At 38.6% G+C, this 18,790-nt stretch overlaps 2 protein-coding genes across 3 annotated transcripts; both read right to left on the bottom strand.

Moving 5' to 3' along the window:
* Window positions 1-645: 645 nt before the first annotated feature.
* On the bottom strand, window positions 646-5,601 carry mcrs1 (microspherule protein 1). 2 transcript variants are annotated; one of them, XM_059329402.1, is made up of 14 exons: window positions 5,450-5,601; window positions 4,452-4,606; window positions 4,200-4,338; window positions 3,924-4,088; window positions 3,715-3,824; window positions 3,509-3,617; window positions 3,178-3,316; window positions 2,923-2,998; window positions 2,756-2,784; window positions 2,541-2,633; window positions 2,351-2,433; window positions 2,147-2,234; window positions 1,150-1,277; window positions 646-1,070 (listed from the first exon to the last, which is right to left on the bottom strand). In XM_059329402.1, exons 2-14 carry the CDS (start codon window positions 4,604-4,606, stop codon window positions 984-986), a joined length of 1,401 nt encoding a protein of 466 aa, XP_059185385.1. In that variant the 5' UTR covers window positions 5,450-5,601; the 3' UTR covers window positions 646-983. The 2 variants fall into 2 exon arrangements, with proteins under 2 accessions (XP_059185385.1, XP_059185386.1); XM_059329403.1 differs by lacking the exon at window positions 5,450-5,601 and adding an exon at window positions 4,786-5,094 and having other exon boundaries at window positions 4,452-4,612.
* Window positions 5,602-8,911: 3,310 nt separating this feature from the next.
* Window positions 8,912-18,427, bottom strand: LOC131969080 (25-hydroxyvitamin D-1 alpha hydroxylase, mitochondrial). Its single transcript, XM_059330214.1, has 9 exons — window positions 18,213-18,427; window positions 16,642-16,832; window positions 15,754-15,944; window positions 14,217-14,417; window positions 12,461-12,624; window positions 12,212-12,378; window positions 12,042-12,123; window positions 11,614-11,811; window positions 8,912-10,639 (listed from the first exon to the last, which is right to left on the bottom strand). The coding sequence occupies exons 1-9, from the start codon at window positions 18,405-18,407 to the stop codon at window positions 10,526-10,528; spliced, it is 1,503 nt and encodes a 500-aa protein (XP_059186197.1). The 5' UTR covers window positions 18,408-18,427; the 3' UTR covers window positions 8,912-10,525.
* Between the last annotated feature and the right edge of the window lie 363 nt (window positions 18,428-18,790).

Raw genomic sequence — 18,790 nt, 5'->3', positions numbered from 1 at the left:
TGCAATCAGATAAATCTCTCTTTTGCAAACATATGCTGCTGTAAGTAAAACTGAGGAATAGCATGTAAAATTTAGTGTAATAAGCTGAAAGCTTAAGTCCCTCATAAAAATAACTCCTGTTCCTTGGTCAATGTATAATCATGTGTTATTCATAGGCCAAATGTCCTTCTTATTCAATGTATTTTATTAGAATTTTTTATTTGTATTAATATTATAATGCCTTGGGGTGGGGAGTGGAAGGAAATAGATGTGTACATGCCTGTGTTTGTAACATGGAAAACTGTATACAAAGATTTTTTTTAAATGCTAAAAAAAACAAAAAAAAATTGCTCTCTAGCACCACCTGCTGGCAAAGCGGACAAAATTAGCACTTCAGAAATAAAGATTCAGGGTCTCAATAGTTACTTCTTTGAACAAATCCTTCTAGTCTTGGATTTTCAAAATTAAATGTTTTTTCAAATTGTTTTCACTATATTTTGTTTTGGTTACTCTCAGGACTTTGTAAACAGTTTTTTAAAAAATGCTATAAAAAAGTTTCTACCAATAATATGTAAATAGTTCTGTCACGAGATGTTTTTTTTCCAGCTTTTTGTTGTAAAACAGAGTTTCAGCAGTAGACTGGACTCAAATGAGAACTTCTGAACATCATGTATACAAGTTTAATATTTTGAAAAAGCTTTACTACAGAATTTAAATACAATATTCTGAAAAATTGAAAAAAAAAAGACAAAAAAAAACCAACAACCCATGGCTCTACAACGAGAGTGTCTACATTACAACATGGAAAGTGTCCAAACAACAAGTAACACCTGTTACTACCTTTCTGCAGGATTTAGCTGTAGTCTGTTTAAGATTCACATTTCAAGTTAACGTGGCCGCTGCCGGGCTGATTTGTTGTAGCACTACTGCACTTCGTGAGTTAAACTGTTAACCTCTGTTGGATAAAGACGACCTGACTGGATCACTCTTCTGCTTGCTGACATTCACTGCGGCGTCATCTTGGCTGCTTCAGCTTTTATAAGTGAGATGAGTTCCAGGTTAATGAGGAACACGAAGCGAAGACCTGCAATCTGAAGAGACAGGTGCAGCGTGTGAGGGCCATGTCTCACTCACCACTCAAATATAACATTCAGTCTGAATCATACGCACCTCCACCACTGAGTTGTTGTTGAGTTTCCACTTGTTCCCCGACAGGACCGGTCTGCCATCTATATAGATGGGTCGTCTGCCCTCATTGGCGATGAAGAAGTCTCCATTATTCTTTAGTTTTATAATTCCTGTAGACAGAAATGATTACATGCAATTTAAATTGTATACACTCACCGGCCACTTTATTCAGTTGACCTGTTCCAACTGCTCCTTAACGCAAATATCTAATCAGCCAATCAAATGGCAGCACCTTAATGCATTTAGGCATGTAGGCATGGTGAAGACGACCTGCTGAAGTTCAAACCATCAGAATGGGGAAGAAAGGGGATTTAAGTGACTTTGAACATGGCATGGTTGTTGGTGCCAGACTGCTGATCTTTTTCACACACAACCATCTCTAGGGTTTGCAGAGAATGGTCCGAAAAAGAGAAAAATATCCAGTGAGTGGCAGTTCTCTGGGCAAAAATGCCTTGTTGATGCTAGAGGTCAGCGGAGAATGGCCAGACTAGTTGGAGATGATGGAAAAGCAACATTAACTCAAATAACCACTCGTTACAACCAAGGTATGCAGAAGACCATCACCGAACGCACAACACGTCCAATCTTGAAGCAGATGGGCTACAGCAGCAGAAGACTACACCGCCACTTTATTAGGTACACCTTGGTGGTTAATAATGTGGCCTGTGAGTGTACATCAAGATGATCAGTAGTTTGGTTACTTTTCAGCAACATCATTCAAATGCTGCATTAGGGTTGGGATTAGATGAATATACTGGCTATCTGTGAATGGCTGAGTACTTTCGCTGAAAGACTAACAGACTGTTGAATTTCATTTACTTTCTGTCGAGTTTGAATGTAGTGAACTCATTGCTCGAACACATCTCCCAACTAAAATGTTGAAGACTTAAAAATGTAAAATATATTTAGTAAAAATTGTTCAACTTGTTCAAACTGTTCAAAACCCTTATTTGTACATACAACATATGATTATATTTACCTTGTTTTCTTGATATTTTCCAGGCTGGTCCCTCTAGTGAAAGATCTACATCTATCGGTTTGTCCTTGGTCGCCCTGCCCAAAGTTATCTGTGTGAACATGAATAAAAAGGTAATTAGCATCACAGTGAAAATAGATTAAAAACTCCCCTCACTGCTTTCTTCAACTGCTGCTCCGTAACAACTGTTTCTTTAAGATTTCTTACCTCTCGCGACCTCATGAGGTAGCGTACCATTCTTCCTCGTAGCGCTGCCAGTGTCTGGTTGTCAAAGTCGGGCATACTCATCCCTTTTTAAACACAAACACAAATTAATTGCACTGAACTAGAGTCCTTAAAACAATCCTATACCTATAAAAGCCATATGCTTGTTCTTGGTGAATAAAAGAACACCTACCTGTTATACTGTCTACGAGGACCTGCCAACGAGGCAACTCCTGCTCCAGTTGTCTGATCTCCCTTTTTTGGTGACGATCGGAAATCATCAGCTCTAAAAGGTAAGGATGAAGGTAAATCAGAGGACATTTATGTGAACAATATCAAGATGATCAAATATTTAACTTCTCGCTGTCCAAAAATAACTGCACTGTTCAACTTTCTTCAATTTCTTACCGTGTTCCAACACCTCATCTCTGCTCTCTCTGTGTGTGAAAAGAAACACAGAAAAACTTATCAGTCTTGAAAATTCAAGTAAGGACATACTAGATAAGATTAAATACTTTCTTATGTAAAACAAACACGAAATTAAAACTAAACTGCAAAGTGAAACAAGCTCTTACTTTAACTTTACATCATCAACCATTTGCTCAGCGTCTGAGAAGTTGAGGACCTGGTCCCCTTTAGGGAGAGGCTGGACTGCAACACACAATCAAAGCAGGCAAGACCATTACATACAGAATTGTTGCATTCATCACTTTATTTAGGAAGTGATTATGTGAGAAAATCAGATTTACCAGTAAAGGCACCTTGAAAACATTTAACCAGACACTGTTTTGACATTAGACTGGTATAAATGTGTAGGTAACTCAACTTACCGCTCTGGTCATCCAGGAGGTAGTACTGCTTCAGCAGCTGCCAGTGTACCAGCAGGCTCTTGGGGGTGCGAGATGGGTGAAAGAGACCGGGGTGTTTGCTCAGAAGCTCCTGGAACACGTCCAGTTTGGGCTGACTAGTCTGTTTAATGAGAAATGTAACACAAAATTACTTCAGAAAAGCAGTTTGAAAACACACAGCAAAACTCATTAAACTGCAATTAATTCTTACGCAGTAAACTGGTAACTTAAAGCCGATTAGATAATGCGGTGTGATATGTTAGTTTATTTCACCACACCAGTGAAATGTTCCTAAAGTAACAGTTTCACTTACTGAACCGATCTTTGCCAGCAGCGCTTCCTCCGCCTGACTGAAGAGAGCTTTGCTTTGGATTGCTGCAATGGCTTCTGGGTGAAGCTGACGCATGGCCTGCCATGCCAGTCTAAACAAAGAGACAACAGAGAGAATATTATTATCGACACGGGTAACTAATATAACAAAACTTGGAGGGGAAGGTAAAGCTGCAAGTCTCTTCTTACTTTGAGATGACAGGATCGTAGAGGAGAGCGTACCACCTCTCTTTAATTTCCCGCAACGTGAAACGACAGCTGAACTTGACCCCCAAATGAACAGAGGTAAGGTCTGTGGTCTGGAGAGACAAAAACAGATTCATTAGATCATAAACTGAAAAACTGAGTCACACAGACAAAGATCACATCAACTCCTAAATATTCTCCATTCTACTCACCTGCAACACTGCATTTATAAGAAGCAGGTCATCAGTGGGTTTCCATCTTCCCAAGTCTTTAGTTATATGTAGTGGCTGCTTGCTTTTCTTTACTCTTTTAGTGATGGGTGCAGGATTTACTACCATGGTGAGAGGCGGTATGAGAGCGGTTCCTGATTTTGTCACCTGACAGTCACATAAAGGCAAAAAATGTTTTATATCCATCAAAGCACTATGAGCTTTTTATCATTCCCATGAGATCCTGCAAGAACGTTCAGGTTCTAAGGTGTAACGTACCTTTTTTTTCTCACTGGATGAAGGTTCACTCCCTGAACAGCGTACAGGCTCTATGACAGGAGGGCCTTTGACTCTACTGGAGGACTTCACAAGGCTGCTCTCTACCAATTCATCGTCAAACTTCTTCCTCTTTATTGACCTGAGGACGTTGTTTTAAATATTCATAGGAGCATTAAACAACACATCTATGCTTTCAATACCAACATAATGCACTGGTTATTTTGGCATACAGCTAAAGAGAATAACTCAGACCTGGAGGAACTTCTACGTTTGGGAACACCACTGCCAAATGCTTGTGTTGCCGTCCTTTTCTCATCTTTTACTCCAAGTGACTCTTCGTCCTCAGACCGACTCTGGGCACCAGCTACTGCCATCGGTGCACCAACCACAGGGTCACCTGCCTGCATCTGTTCCTCATAACATGAAACACATCAGGAAATAATGCAGACATTCCTCTGATCAGAGTAGCAGGGCTACTCACATGGTGTGACTAGACATCCTTTCTAGAGGCTTACATAAACCTCTATAAACATTTCACTTGGCTCCATAGAGCTGCAGTGTTCAAAGAGCATTCGTTTTAGCTTACTTCAGGTTGCACACAATTACTATAATCCAACAGGAGTTTATTCTCCTTTGAAATAATATCTAGCTGTAAAGGCTGGGTTAATTCTGAGGTAAACTGGAATGTGGACTACAGGAGCCTTTCACTTAGACAAGCAGTTTTTATCGGGCTCTAGTGGCTGCTCGGTAAATATATTGACACTTTTGTAACGATTCAAGTTGTTCCTTGACAGTAAACATCATAGCAACAGTGTGGTTTTACAGCTTTGCGTTAGCTCAATTGGAAACATAGTGTCAAATTATAACCAGACAGGGGGTTTACGAGCAAATCTAAGGGACTTTATCCAAAATGTTACTACAACTCTGCCTAAGACCCTTTACAGATAGCTGTTGTTTACGGGCTAGCCAACATAGCCACCTTTGTTTACATGTACCTTTAGCTGTAGGACTTCCCTTTCTGCCTTCCATGTGTTATATTTAGCACGAAATCAATAATTGTGGCGAGCAAGATAGCTCCCCCAGACACTATTGGACTACTGTTTGTTTGGTTAACACACATAATTTGATCAAGATAACGGTCGTTTACGTCGGCTAGCTAGCATTAGCTTAGCTACCATAACGTTCTTGCGTTAGCTGCCGTTAGTTATTTAGCGAGCTAATAGAAGCAGTTACGCTGTCTTGTGACTCACCTTTATTCGCCTTTTCTCTTCAGTGTGGTATCTGATCCTTTAACTGGAGTCTGTGTAGCCTATTTATGCCTTTTATAAACACATCGGTAGCTAGCTACATGGCTAACTGGCTACATGAAATTGACGTATTCCTGTTAGCATTAGCTGCTCTGCTAGCCGGTTTTCCGGCTCATTACCGCCTCCTGCTGTACTGGAGGACTGCAGCATCTTTGTAAAGGCAGTTGATAAATATGCAGTAAAACTATTTTATTTATTATTTTTTATGTTATTTTGGGCCTAAAACACAATTTCTGAAGACAAAAATACACATTTTGTCACACTGTTAAAATAATCGTCAAAGTCATTTTTTGTCAAAATTGTTTTTTTTTGCCTAAATCATCTCCTCATGACGCTGGCCACCTTTGGTAAAATCGCCTACATCCTCAGTTGATCAGATCATGTAATTTTACCCCTTTAAGATCATCACTTCTTTGACAATTTGCCACATTCATAGGCATCAGATAAGAAGCCAGCAAAGAAGAGCTAGAGGGATATTGTTTAGTTATCAGTGTTTTATTGTTGACACTAATAGTGGTAACACTTTACTCTAAGATGTTGATAAGAGTGACATGACCGTGTCATAAACATGACATGGGATGTGTCATGAACATTAATGACACTTTGAAGTAACATTAATGCTCATGATACTTGTCATGTCATGTTTCTGACAGGCTTGTGTGACTCTTATGTAGACACCTTCAAAATGAAGTGTTACCATATCTTGCTTAAGTCACAAAGTAATTTATTTCTCTTAAATTGCATAATTTACATACTGTTATTACTATGCCAATAGCCATCCTTTGTTACTGTACATCCTTTTTGAGTGAAATAATCAATTCAAGTTTTTTTGTGTGTCCTGAAAAACTTGAAAAAAATGAGTTAGGCGATTATTCTAACAGGGTATTTAAGTGGGAAATCTGATATTTACGAAAATATGAGGAGGGTCACTAACTATGCCAGTTTTTTTGTGAACATTTTCACTAAAGTGCGCTGTAAATGTGTTCTATGACGTGCAATTTTTAAAAGCAATATACCAATAACATAATAGAAATTAATCTTCATTGTAAAACTTATTTTCACTGTTATTGGTATTTAATATGGAATTACTTGTATTCGATATTGAATTATGAATAACACTATGTTCCCCATGACCTGGACTTCCACTTGGACTTTTTAAATAAACTGTTGAAAATTAAATTAATTTGAGATGTGTGATGATTATATCATCCCTATTGTAATACTCAACTATTGTAAAATATATTTTAGTGAAACAACAGTGAACACCAAACTCACTCTACTAATACCTTTCCTATAGAACAGGTCTTATCTTGTCCTTTTATTAAACAAACTAAATAGCCTTATGTTATTTATTTTATTTACATGACGGCAAGTCATTTCTGTCTCTACCTGGTTGGCGTGTACAAGTCTCGTCTGCTCTCTGTATTACGTTACACGTGCAGTTTCCCATTAATTACCTGGACTGTGGCGGCCAGATATAGTCTAATTTGCAGCGCTAACGTCCCATATCAAGCTACTTAAAGTATATTTACACTTTTCACGATATAAAGTTCTACTGCTTTTATGTTGCCGCTGCTCAGAGTGTCTGTCAGCCGCCAGTCTATGGAGTAAGATAACTATCAAAAAGATGTGTGCATGAATCTAGCCATTGTATTCGTAATGTAAACATTTGTATGTCAATAAAATAGTATGGATAATAGAGTATGAATCTAAAAGCTGACTGCAAAGTCTTGTGAATACAACTCCAATTTCTACGACTACGAAGTCTTCACTGTGAAATGAATTCAAGTTTGTGGGGTCCAGTAGAAAATTGTTGAAATGATGTCACGTAGGTCACAGGCAGGTCATGGGAAAATAATCCAACCAAACCAAATCTCCAAACGCGCATGCGCCAAAGCCAAAAATGGCTGACAGCAGTGGACCGGATGGAGCTGCCAGCTCAGGTGAAGCATCACAGGTAAAGTTAGTGTATGTCCAATATTTATTTCATAAAATTGTACTTTTTGAAGAAATATACAGTTCATGGACTTACAGACTTACTGCTTTAGCCTGCAAGGTAACGACGCATTATTTAGAAGTTGGCTTGTGCTAACGTTAGTTAATTAGCACTGACCTGCAAAATATGAAATAATTAATGATAGTAATATTGATCAAGATCTGACTTTTATCGATTTATAAATTGTGTAATTGGCAAATAAATTTGCCCATCGTATAAGTCCAGTTTCTTTTCCTCTTTGCTAACCCTCCTCTTGGTCATGTGCAGCTGGTTTACAGAGGTCCAAACATACAGTTGTATATGCTGTTTGGTAGCTAACATTAGCTTACAATTAATGTTGCTTTAATCACAAAAAGCTTAACTGTGAATAACGATCTAAATTATTTCCTGTCGCTAAACACTGAACACAGCTTTCAGAATAAGAGCACAGTGTGTTAACAGAATCCACCACAGACTTTACAAGAAGACTGTCAAAATTTGATGCATTAAAAAAAACATAGAAGAACCCTTATTCTCTTTACAATAATTAATAAAATCTCATTAAGATACATATATGTAGTTTACATATGAAATGAAAATGTACTGGTTTAAAATATACTCTCAGTGTTGTTGTTCCAATAATCCAAGAACCACAGGCTTCATAAAAAAACATAGAGGCAACCTAGGAAATAGAAGCTACTGTTAGGTACAGGATCAGGTGTAGTCTTCATAATAATAATAATATATTATATATGTTTTTTATTAGTGCACCAACAGTTTTATTTTTTCCTCTTCCCAACAGGAATCAAAAAACTTTCCAGTATAGTCAGGTATTTCTGAAGACCTGCAGAAGCAACAAAATCCTAATTCTTTTATCTCTAGTGGCGTTAATCACACTGCCCAATCTCTCAACAGTCAGATATTGCTCTTTAGCTTCACAGAGCTCCCTTATTAAACAAGTATTAAGTGTAGCAGTGTAGTGTACACACATTTATATATTAGGCAGCTATAGCTTGGAACTATGATTGAAGCTGTCAAAGATTTTGAATGTCAAACAACATGACTTTTAGTTTAAAGGTGGATCTTTAGTTTTAGGTTGATCACCATTTTCCTGTGCAATGATTTGGTCCAAATGATCGACCCACAGCTGCTGCACCATAGCACACGCTCCACATGGTCACACTGCAACGTTGATACTCTGTGTTGTATTTGTTGGAAAGTACTGCAGACATTCCAGGTGCTTGTTCACTGGCATCCAACTAAATACACACGTCTGGTTGGGCAGACTTAATCTGATGCAGCTGATGGTGTCAGAGATTTAAGCCAATGCTGAATCATGTCGGGGGCATTATAAGTGGGCATCACATTAACATAAAAGAAACAGGTGATATTACTGAAATAAAATCAACAAACAGGCAGACATATAACTTGAAACATTTTAATGACATTTACAGTACCAGTTTTAAAATGTGTTTAATTAGAATAAATACAATCAGATACTGAAGCTTATTACATTTAGAAAGTGGTGATGTGTTGTATATCACTCATCAAAGGTTTTTTTAAAAACCCATAATAGACAGATAGAGTTGCATTGTGGCATAAAGTTACATTTAACAGACAATACAGACAAAGCCTGAGTGCAGAATGGCCTGTGTTTGTGATATTAAACAGTGGCACCGTGCATTCCTACACAGGAATCATTTTAACAGCTGCCTTTTTTTTTCTTTTTTTAAAAAAGGAACCCGTCACTAAATTTTACCATAAGCACCTCATAAAATACGCTTTGATCAGTATATTGGACATCATATCTACACAAAATCTCACAGTTGCTCAACAAGAGCTGAAGAAACACCGTGTCCATGTGCCAGTCTGAGACTCTCCTAATACTATAAATTATTTACAGCACATTGCGCTGCAGTGCAAGGCAAAAGACCTTAACTTAATCTTGGTAAAAAAATGACTTTTGAAAAAATTAGATCTTTTCCGTCATGTGGACAAATATCAGTGTCCTGTGTTGTTGTTTTTTGCAAAAATAGTCGTGGGAACCACAGCAAAATCAAGTAGCGTTTTCTGGTCTTAAATTACGGTGTTTTGCCTCAGCATTCTATGTCATACACACAAACATTAATATGTTATGTGGACTATAATGTGTCATTGTCTAACTGAACCATTTATCAGAATTACCCAATTTGGTCCTAATGATGTGAGGTACAAAACAACAATCAAAGTGTTGTTGTTTTTTTTTTTTTAAACCCTGCCCATTAATTGATTTATTCGTATTCATATTGCATTAAATTGCTTACGGTAATAAACAGCATGTGAGCGATCACATGGAAGCCTTTCGCCTTGGCTAAAACCTTTAGTACTTTTCAGACAATGCAAAGGCAGAGTACCTCAACTTCTAGATAACTAGACCTCTCAACTCGATAATTAACTTCATCAAAAACAACAAAACAATAAACAAAGACTAACCACATTTCCAATATTATATAGATAACTCTGAAGTATTTTTTTCTCAGTTTTTCACTCTCGTGAGTTATGGTTTTTGGTCTTTGTAGCGAGGTGCATATCTCAAACTTATATACAGAAATGAAGTGCACGTCGAGGACACAAGGAAACAAAAGGAAATGCTGTCTATAGTTAATAGTGCAAAAGAACACAAGTCATAATCAGATTTAGGAAGGGGTTCCTAGGAAATCAAAAATCAGCTTCAAATACATGTTGCAATTCTCGGTCTGACTGACTGAAGAATAAAAGATTGTCTGTTGAAACATCCTGAAGGAGATCACTGGCTTGCTCTTGGCTTCTGTGCAAATAAGTGCTTGATGGTGATTTTAGTCTAAATCCCACAGTAATACATTTGGAGTCCCAGTAGAAAGCCTCAGTGATGAGCCGTCGCTGCTCGCCCTTCAAGCGTTTGTCCTTCTGCACACGTCAGCCTGCACACACTACTAGGTAACAGGTATGAGGGCTTTGGCCTTTGCCGTGTCGAAGGTTGAAGGTCCATTCTAACTGAATGCTACAGATCTGCTCAGCAGAGTCGGTCATCGTTCAATAAACTGGAGGTTAATGACACTTTCAGGAACCAGAAGCGTACGTGTCATGGGCTTCACAGAAGTCCCCTCTGGGTCTGGCTTCACATCGAACTCTATCAGGATCTAGTGTGAAAGGGAGAAAGCAGATTTACTTCACAGTCAAAATCAAATGCTCCTCATGTGCTTAGTGTTGGGGGGTGACTCCTAACCAAGGTTTCTGGATTAAGTAATCAAATTAAATCATTAAGAACTGGATTTGCACAACATCTTTAATCCCCTACATGATTCCAGGAAGAAATGCAGCAAGAGGATTCATAACTTACACTGCAGTTTCTGACAAATGGTATTTAATCGATAATCTAAATCACTTGTTACATAATTAAAAGAATCTTTGTACATGCAGCATATAACAGCAACAGCTATAGTGGTTTTTACACATGTTACATAAAATGTTTTTTTTTTACTCACTGACTGGAGGTTTTTAAAGTGTTCTGACTTTCAATTTATAATCAAACATTCAATTACTGCTGAATATACACACTGTTTGACAGTTTTGAGTCATCTTGAACAAATCACAAACTACCTGTGTATATCAAGGTATTATTGTATTGCAGGTACAAGGATATTGTATTAAGGTATTGTATTTTGGGTTTCTATTAGAACATGTTTTCATGATTTAATGTTCAAAATACACATTATTTTTCTCATAATGTCTGTCTGAATATAACTGTATTAACTCTGCGTCTGAAACGCTTTTAGCACCTGTCTCTTTAAATCTTCCTGCCAAAAAGCCCAATCTGCTCTGATTGGTCAGTATGTCTGGGTCTTCCGCATATGCATGCTCAGCGTCTTTGCACCATAATTTGACTGAATGACTGAAACAGCACTGAAGCGGCCTTTTCTACCTTTATGTAGTATAGTTGTGACATCACAACCTTACAGAAGGCCCTGGCAACTAATTTAAAGGCACAGTTTCTGAACATGGGCTGTGTGCATTATATTTATAGCACCTTGAGCTGCTTTATAATCAAAAAGAGATAGAAATCTCACTTTTTACAATATGGGAATTTTTAAATAATAAAATCTAGCCAACTCACCCTGGCAAGAGCAAGGTAGAGCTCCAGCTCGGCGATACGGCGTCCTATGCAGCTGCGTTTTCCCACCCCAAAGGGTATAGAGGCGTACGGGTGGTGACTCTGGTCCTTGTTAAGCCATCGATCGGGCTGGAAATCATCTGGATTTGGAAACACCGCTGGGTCCCGTGATGTTGCAAAGTGGCAAAGGGTGATCAGAGTCTGGATGGAAAGAGTGTACTGTCAGATATGTGTAACATTTACATTCAGCCCAGTAGAAGGGGCTCTTTAAGGTCAAATACAAGCAATTTAACATACAGGGGAAATGCAAAGACGTTTGGTCTGAATGTGCTGTAACAGTGCGACCACATTCATGATACAGATCGGAATCCAAATAGTCAACACAGAGTATGAAAGTTTTCCAAGTGTGCTAACTCTCTCAACACACTCACATTTTTAGGGATGAGGTAGCCTCCAACCTGGATGTCTTTCTCTGTAATGACTCTTGCGTTGGCAGGAATAACGGGGTACAGCCTGGAAAACAAAAGTTCAACAACGTGAACAAAATGAAACTTGTAGATTGAAAACTGTACGTCTTCGTGTGAGATCTCTGAAGTCATACCTCAGTACTTCTTTGACTACGGCCTTCAGAAAAGGCATGCGGGCCACATCTGCTGCCTCCGGTATGCTCCGACCCTCCAGCACGCTCAACACCTCATCCCGGAGCGAAGCTTGCACCTCGGGGTGACGGGACAGCTCGTACAAAGACCAGGACAGGGTGCTGGAGATCTGAAAGGACAGGTAGAGGTTAATAATCAGTTAAAACTGACGGTAGAATCTGACAAAGAAGGGACAGAGTAATCATACTCACTGTGTCGACTCCTGCAAGAAGAAGCTCTGTGATGTTGCTGTAGACCGTCTTTATGGGCAGCCCTGTCCGTGACAGGAAGTAGGTGAGATAACGGCCCTCCACCTGCTCTCCGCGGGCAACCTTCTCTGCATCGTCCGCTAGACGCTTGTCGATGTGGCCTTTAGCTGCAAGCACAGAGATTAGTCCGTGAGGGTGCAGTATGTAATACAGATGCTGAAACATCGCAGGAATTCCTGAACTTTCTGATTTTTAGTATAGGGATATCACGTTATCTTGGGATTTTTGAAGTAGGGTTATTTAAGATACTTGTCAGCATATGACCTTAAGTAGATGAAGGCTGGCATGCCTCTCGTTTGGCGATAAGAGTCCTTACTCTAAAGTTAAGCAATGTACTGATGTGGACAGCCATGGACAGTTGCTAAACATATTTTAGCCACCAAAAAAATCTATATCTGTTTAAGGGTCCTCTTTAGTGAGAATATTTTAACATTTTACCTCGCAGAACACAAGAGTTACAGGATCTCCTTGATCAGTGTTTTGTTCGTGTTGTTGCACAAATTTTAGTGAATCCGAACTAACACTTTAAAACACCAAAGTCACACAACAACAACAACAACAACAACAACAACAACAAACAGATTGAGACAGCAGTAGACCTGAAACTCCTGTGTTTTTCAAGGTGAAATTACTGCTTTTGTCAATGGAGTCTGGTGGCTTTAGATAGCATAGATAACAGCTTTACGTAGTTCCACCCTGCATGGACTTACAGGTGCGTCTCAATACATTAGAATATCATGGAAAGGTAAATTTCCAGTAGTTCAAGTCAAATAGCCCCAACCAAGTATTGCATATTGCAGTGCATATAGATGGACATACTTTTCAGACATAATTTTTAAGATTGATTGTTATATTCAAAAATGTATTTAGATCTTCATTAAATCTAAGCCATAATCATTATAATTAGAAGGAATTAAATAAATGAAGACATGAAATGTTTTATTCTGTTCGTAATGGATTTATATAATGTGTTATTTCCACTTTTTGAATTGAATTACTGACATAAATGCCCTTTCTATGATATTCCAATTTATTGAGATGAACCTGTAAACAGCTGTCTGGTGGCAATGTAAAGCGGAGAAAATATTCTAAATGTAGTGTACACTTAAATTGATATTCATTTTTTTGGCTGAAATACATTTTGTCCTGCCTGCTTATCTAAACTAACTGGAGGTGCGATCCACTGTAGGTAATACCCTGACTATGCATAAGTGCCTCAAAAAACCCCACTGACTGAAAACCTGAATTATCCCTTCAATAAGTACTAAAACTGCACAGTTATTATAAAGTAGACTTTCTAACAAACGTGGCATCTGTTTTCTTAACTTGGCGAAAACAACTCGACACTTCATGTCTTCATGACTGATGACAAATTTCAATGCAGATGATCTTGTAGTGCGTGAGGGTTAAGGACTTTAATCTCCTGCTCCCTGTTCCAGTTTGTACCAGAGTGATTACTTTAAACATGTTCGATTCAGATCTGGATGAGTCTTAACATTCTGTAGGAGTGCTGATTGAAAACCAGTAACAGCCAGTAAGAAATAAGAACGGGCAGAAGGAAAGTGATCATAAAGTGGGGAAAGACATACAGAATGTGCCAGCTCTAAGTTTGTTTGGGTCTTTTTTTAAATGTATTTGAATTTGTGTTTATGTTCATTTTTATACATTTTGCTACCATTAAACTGGAATGATTACTTACCGAAGTCAAACATGTAGTCCCAGCTCTGACAGAAGACGTTCCAGGGTTGAGGAACCAGCAGGTGTAGCCACTTTGGCATGACCATGGTGAGAAGCGTCCTCACAAACATGGTGTTGATCGACTGGATGAAACGCTCCGTCTCTTCTGGGACGACCTCATCAAGGCAACCGAGTCTGGATTCAAACAGCACTGACGAAATGCCTATCAAAGAGAAAAAAATGAGGAGGTGAGAAAGACACGACACAAAGGCTGACAGGGAGATGAAACCACATCCGAGGCTTTCTTTAAAAGAAACTGTTTTATTTTTCAGCGACAGTTGGCCCAGCTCCCACTCAACACCACTCAATTTGCAAAATGTTTGAGAGCATGTGGCCGCACAGTCACTGGATTGAAACTGTGTTTAGTCTAAGGGAAAATAAATGAGTGCAGCCCTCTGATCCTTCAAGAATAACTGTTGAGTTGAGGAGCCTCGAGGCGGGAAATGAGCAATGAGTTTACGTTTACTCAATAATAAGAGATTAATATGATTCATTAAGTAAAGTACAAATCACATTTATTTAAGTGCAGTTTAGAGATTTTAGTTTTTCCATTTTATAATATATTTTGACTCTCCTATATTTGGAAATAAATATAACTTTACTTGGATAAATTGATCTGACACCTGAAGTGATGCAGTGACAATTACCTAATATATCTAAGATAACGTTCTCAAACAGGCCATTCTTCTTTTGCTGGTAATAAATGCATGAAATTCATAAATTTGTCCTTTTGTATTGCAGAACTGGTACTTTTACTTAAGGGGAAATACTGCAGGTGAATACTTGAATTTTTTGTTTGAATGTGCAAATGAGGTATTTTCCTATTACATTTTTGCTAATTTGCATACACCTCCAGAACATAAATCTGATAAATGGATACAGACTGGTTCAAAATTCTTGTTTCATATAAGAGTTGAAGGTGTTTATGGTTTTTTGTCAAATAAAAATAAAAGACATGTATTGTAGAATTACATGCATTTTGCAAGATAACACTGGTGAATGGAGTAAAAACAATAAAAATAAATAAATAATAATATTAAACTTTCCCATTAAGACAGTTATTTCTGCATCCCAAGTTAATGATGCAAATGAGACTATCTAATGTTAACCTTTGGTGAATTTAAGAGAAATCCACAGATGCAAATAGACAATGTGCTTTGAAATAAACACCTGAATGTATATTTTGGATGTTTTCTTTACACTAGTCTGAAAAAAGACGTTATGGATAAGAAACTGTTCAAAATCTCAAAACTGAGCAGTGCATGAAAACATAATGTTTTCCCCTGAAATATCTGCCCTGAAATAAAGGATGTGAATAGTGTTTTTCCACCTCTGGAAAGGCGAGCTAACGTTGATCGATGATGGAAATGTTGAGACTATTGGGGCACAACAGGCTTTGACAGGCATCACATATTACTGCTTCCTGCATGTGGCTGGCCCTAATTACCAATGTTTACACAGTGTGGTGCAGCCTGTGCTGGTGCATGATGTCACCTTACCCTCGAGGCCGAAGCGATAGAACTCGCTGGAGATGTCGGTGACGAGGCCCTCGGAGCATCTGCGATGGCGAAGTTTGGCAACGAGGTCGCTGACCACGGCGTTCAGGGTTTGGTCGTAGGCTTCGACAGCTTTTGGTCGCAGCATGTGTTTCCCCAGGAGACTTCTCACCGCCTGCCACTCCTCCCCCTCGCTGGAAACACAAACGCAGTAAAAATGAACAAACACTCGTTTTAGTATGGCATCTGTTGTTTAACAGTTTTAAGAGTATTTGACTAATTAGGAAAAAAGATTTTGTCCAGTTTTCATTTCATTTCATTCACCAGAGGACCTTGACAAAGACATTGGTAAAAAATAATTTAAAGTGTTAAAGTCTGACTTCTCAGTATGAGTTAAACTGAGGACCTTACAGTTCAGTTTCCTTCCCCAGTAGAGTTTCATTCAACACTATGGCTTAGTATTTATAAATGTGATGAGAATAGGTTGTCTTATCTTTGTATTTTAAATCTAAAAAAGTTTTTCTTGCCATAGATCATACTGTGAAATTACAACTTAATTTATTTCCACTGTATTTCTAAAAACAAAACAAACAACATGGACAAAAAGTACAAGAAAACAATTAATAAAAATAAAATTTTTCTAGACTAAAAATTACAACAACGGCGCAATAAAATGTTAAGAATCAATAAATTAAAATCAATAGAAAATACATAATAAATAATAATCACCAGGGATGAACAACCAATGATTAAAACTAAGGCTATCCCATTTCTCCAAATGAAAAACCAGATTAAAAAGACAGGAGAACACAAAGAGAGTTTAGAGTTCAGTGTAGTTTTGTATGTAGGTTTGTAATGAGAGAGGAGAGGAAGTCTCTTAGTGGTACTCACGCAGTTAGCAGTCCATAGTGATGTCCTCTGTGCTTCCTGTAGTCCTTCCAGGAGGACAGGTCGGAGCGCATGGGGTGCTGGCCCTCCTGCCTCAGCACCTGCTCGATGAGCGCTGGCTCAGCCACGTGGACTGTGAGGATGGGGCCGAAGCTCGCCTTCCACATGGGCCCGTACCGCTGCACTCCTTCCACCTGGGACACAACACAGAGACAGGAGACCTTGTGAAACCCTGCAGGCTCTGAGGCGACTGGCATCACGTTAAAATGCTCTGTTCTTCAGTTTGAAACCCAGTGAACAAAAAAAGATGCATGCAGGCTTTTTTTTCTAATCCACTAATGATTTGATCATTTTCACTGAAGATACATAATTGATAAGAACAGTTTGATCGGCCAAATTTTCCTCTCTCCTTGGCAGACGTGCTGATAACTGATGGATAAATTAACTTGCAAAATGTTTACATACCATTACATCTCAAAAGGGAAATTGAGATTTAAGCCCTCCCTCTGCTCATCATGTGTTACTTCATTTTGAGCTTGTGCAGAATGATGCATGTGCAGTTACAAACTAGGTGGCTGGGTGGATTTTTTTCTTCACATTTTTCTGCAGAATGGGAAATGTCTCTCTGTGCTCACCTCAAATCTCAGTGTTGCTTTGTGCAACCACCAGTATTCATTATTTTTTTAGAAATGCATTAATTCTGTCCTCTTCTTTTTTTCTTCATTTTTTTATAATTTTATTTCTATAACAAATAATGAAAGTAATAGTAATATTGCTGTGGGGACATCATTTTTCTAACCAACATAATAAGCAAAATATTTGTTGGTTTTAATGCTTCTAAAGTGTGAGAATTTGTTGCTTTTAATAGTTTGGTATTTTTGGACTGTTAGTCAGATAAAACATACCATTTTGAGATGTCAAATATGGGAAATTCCACATTTTTTCCCCCTATTTTCTTACATTTTATAGATTAATCTACACATACAATAATTGGCAGATAGTCAATAATGGAAATAATCATCAGTTGCAGCCAAAAATATAATAATGCAATAATAATATAACTTTAAGGTACTTTGTAGATTTAAAAAAAATGGATTTGCGGGTTTTGTAGCCCATGACATAAAAAAGAAATAAGAATGAGAGCACGTATATCATGCACCACTTATGAGCCTAAACATACAGTCATGGAAAAATGATTAGACCACCTTTGTTTTCTTCAATTTCTTGTTCATTGTAATGCCTTGTACAACTAAAGGAAGGCTACATGGTTTTCTTGATCATGATTTTGGTTATTATCAAGGAAACCATGGAAAATGGCTAGATATCAGCTCTTAAATTAAACTATTATGAGCTATTTTTGTATATCTGTCCAAACAAATGTACCTTTAGTTGTACCAGGCATTAAAATAAACAAGAAATTAAAGAAAAGGGTGGTCTAATCATTTTTCCATGACTGTATATTGAAGTGCAAGTGGAAATGTATAGCAATAAAATAATATATAGAAGAAGACAAGTATTGAAAATGTCCACAAGTGAAGTGTTTTGTCTCCTCTTTACATTCATCACCATCTTACCTGTAACTCGTGCAGCCGTGACAGCCCCTGTCTGGCGAACAGGTCCCAGACGAAGCTGGCGATCGACGGCCCGGGCATCTCTTTCAGAGTCTTCACCCCCTGCTGCCTGGCGGATGCGCGCTCAGCCCACCTCTCCATCCACTTGACCAGGGGGAAGGCGCTGCGGCCGGACACTCTCAGAGCTTGTTGCAGCATCCTTCTCACAGTGATCAGGAACCGGTGCTCATTTTCCCCCGGCTGGCGGCAGTATTTATAACGCGCGACCTGCTCCTCGAACCCGCGGAGATAAAGCTGAACTTTTTTTTATTTAATCTGGGCCAATCATCGGGTGTGAATGCGGCGCAGCCCCCGCCCCCGACTGGCAGAGGAGACAGTGAAGGCGTGAGCCGAGAGGAAGGTGTGTCCAATCAGAGGGCTGAGCTCAGACCATCCCAGAGACAGTACACGTGGAGCTCCTGCATAAATAATACATGACTTCTCTGTTACTGTCGAGGCTTATCTCTTCGCCCCGGGGTGCAGCACTTTGCTCTCTGATAGTCCAGCAGACAGACGTGTTTCCAGTGATCACGCACATGTGG

The sequence above is a fragment of the Centropristis striata genome, chromosome 3 (genome assembly GCF_030273125.1).
Source record: "Centropristis striata isolate RG_2023a ecotype Rhode Island chromosome 3, C.striata_1.0, whole genome shotgun sequence".
NCBI classification, from domain to species: Eukaryota; Metazoa; Chordata; class Actinopteri; order Perciformes; family Serranidae; genus Centropristis; species Centropristis striata.
The sequence above is the reverse complement of the archived record's forward strand: the minus strand, read 5'-3'. Positions and strand labels throughout refer to the sequence as shown.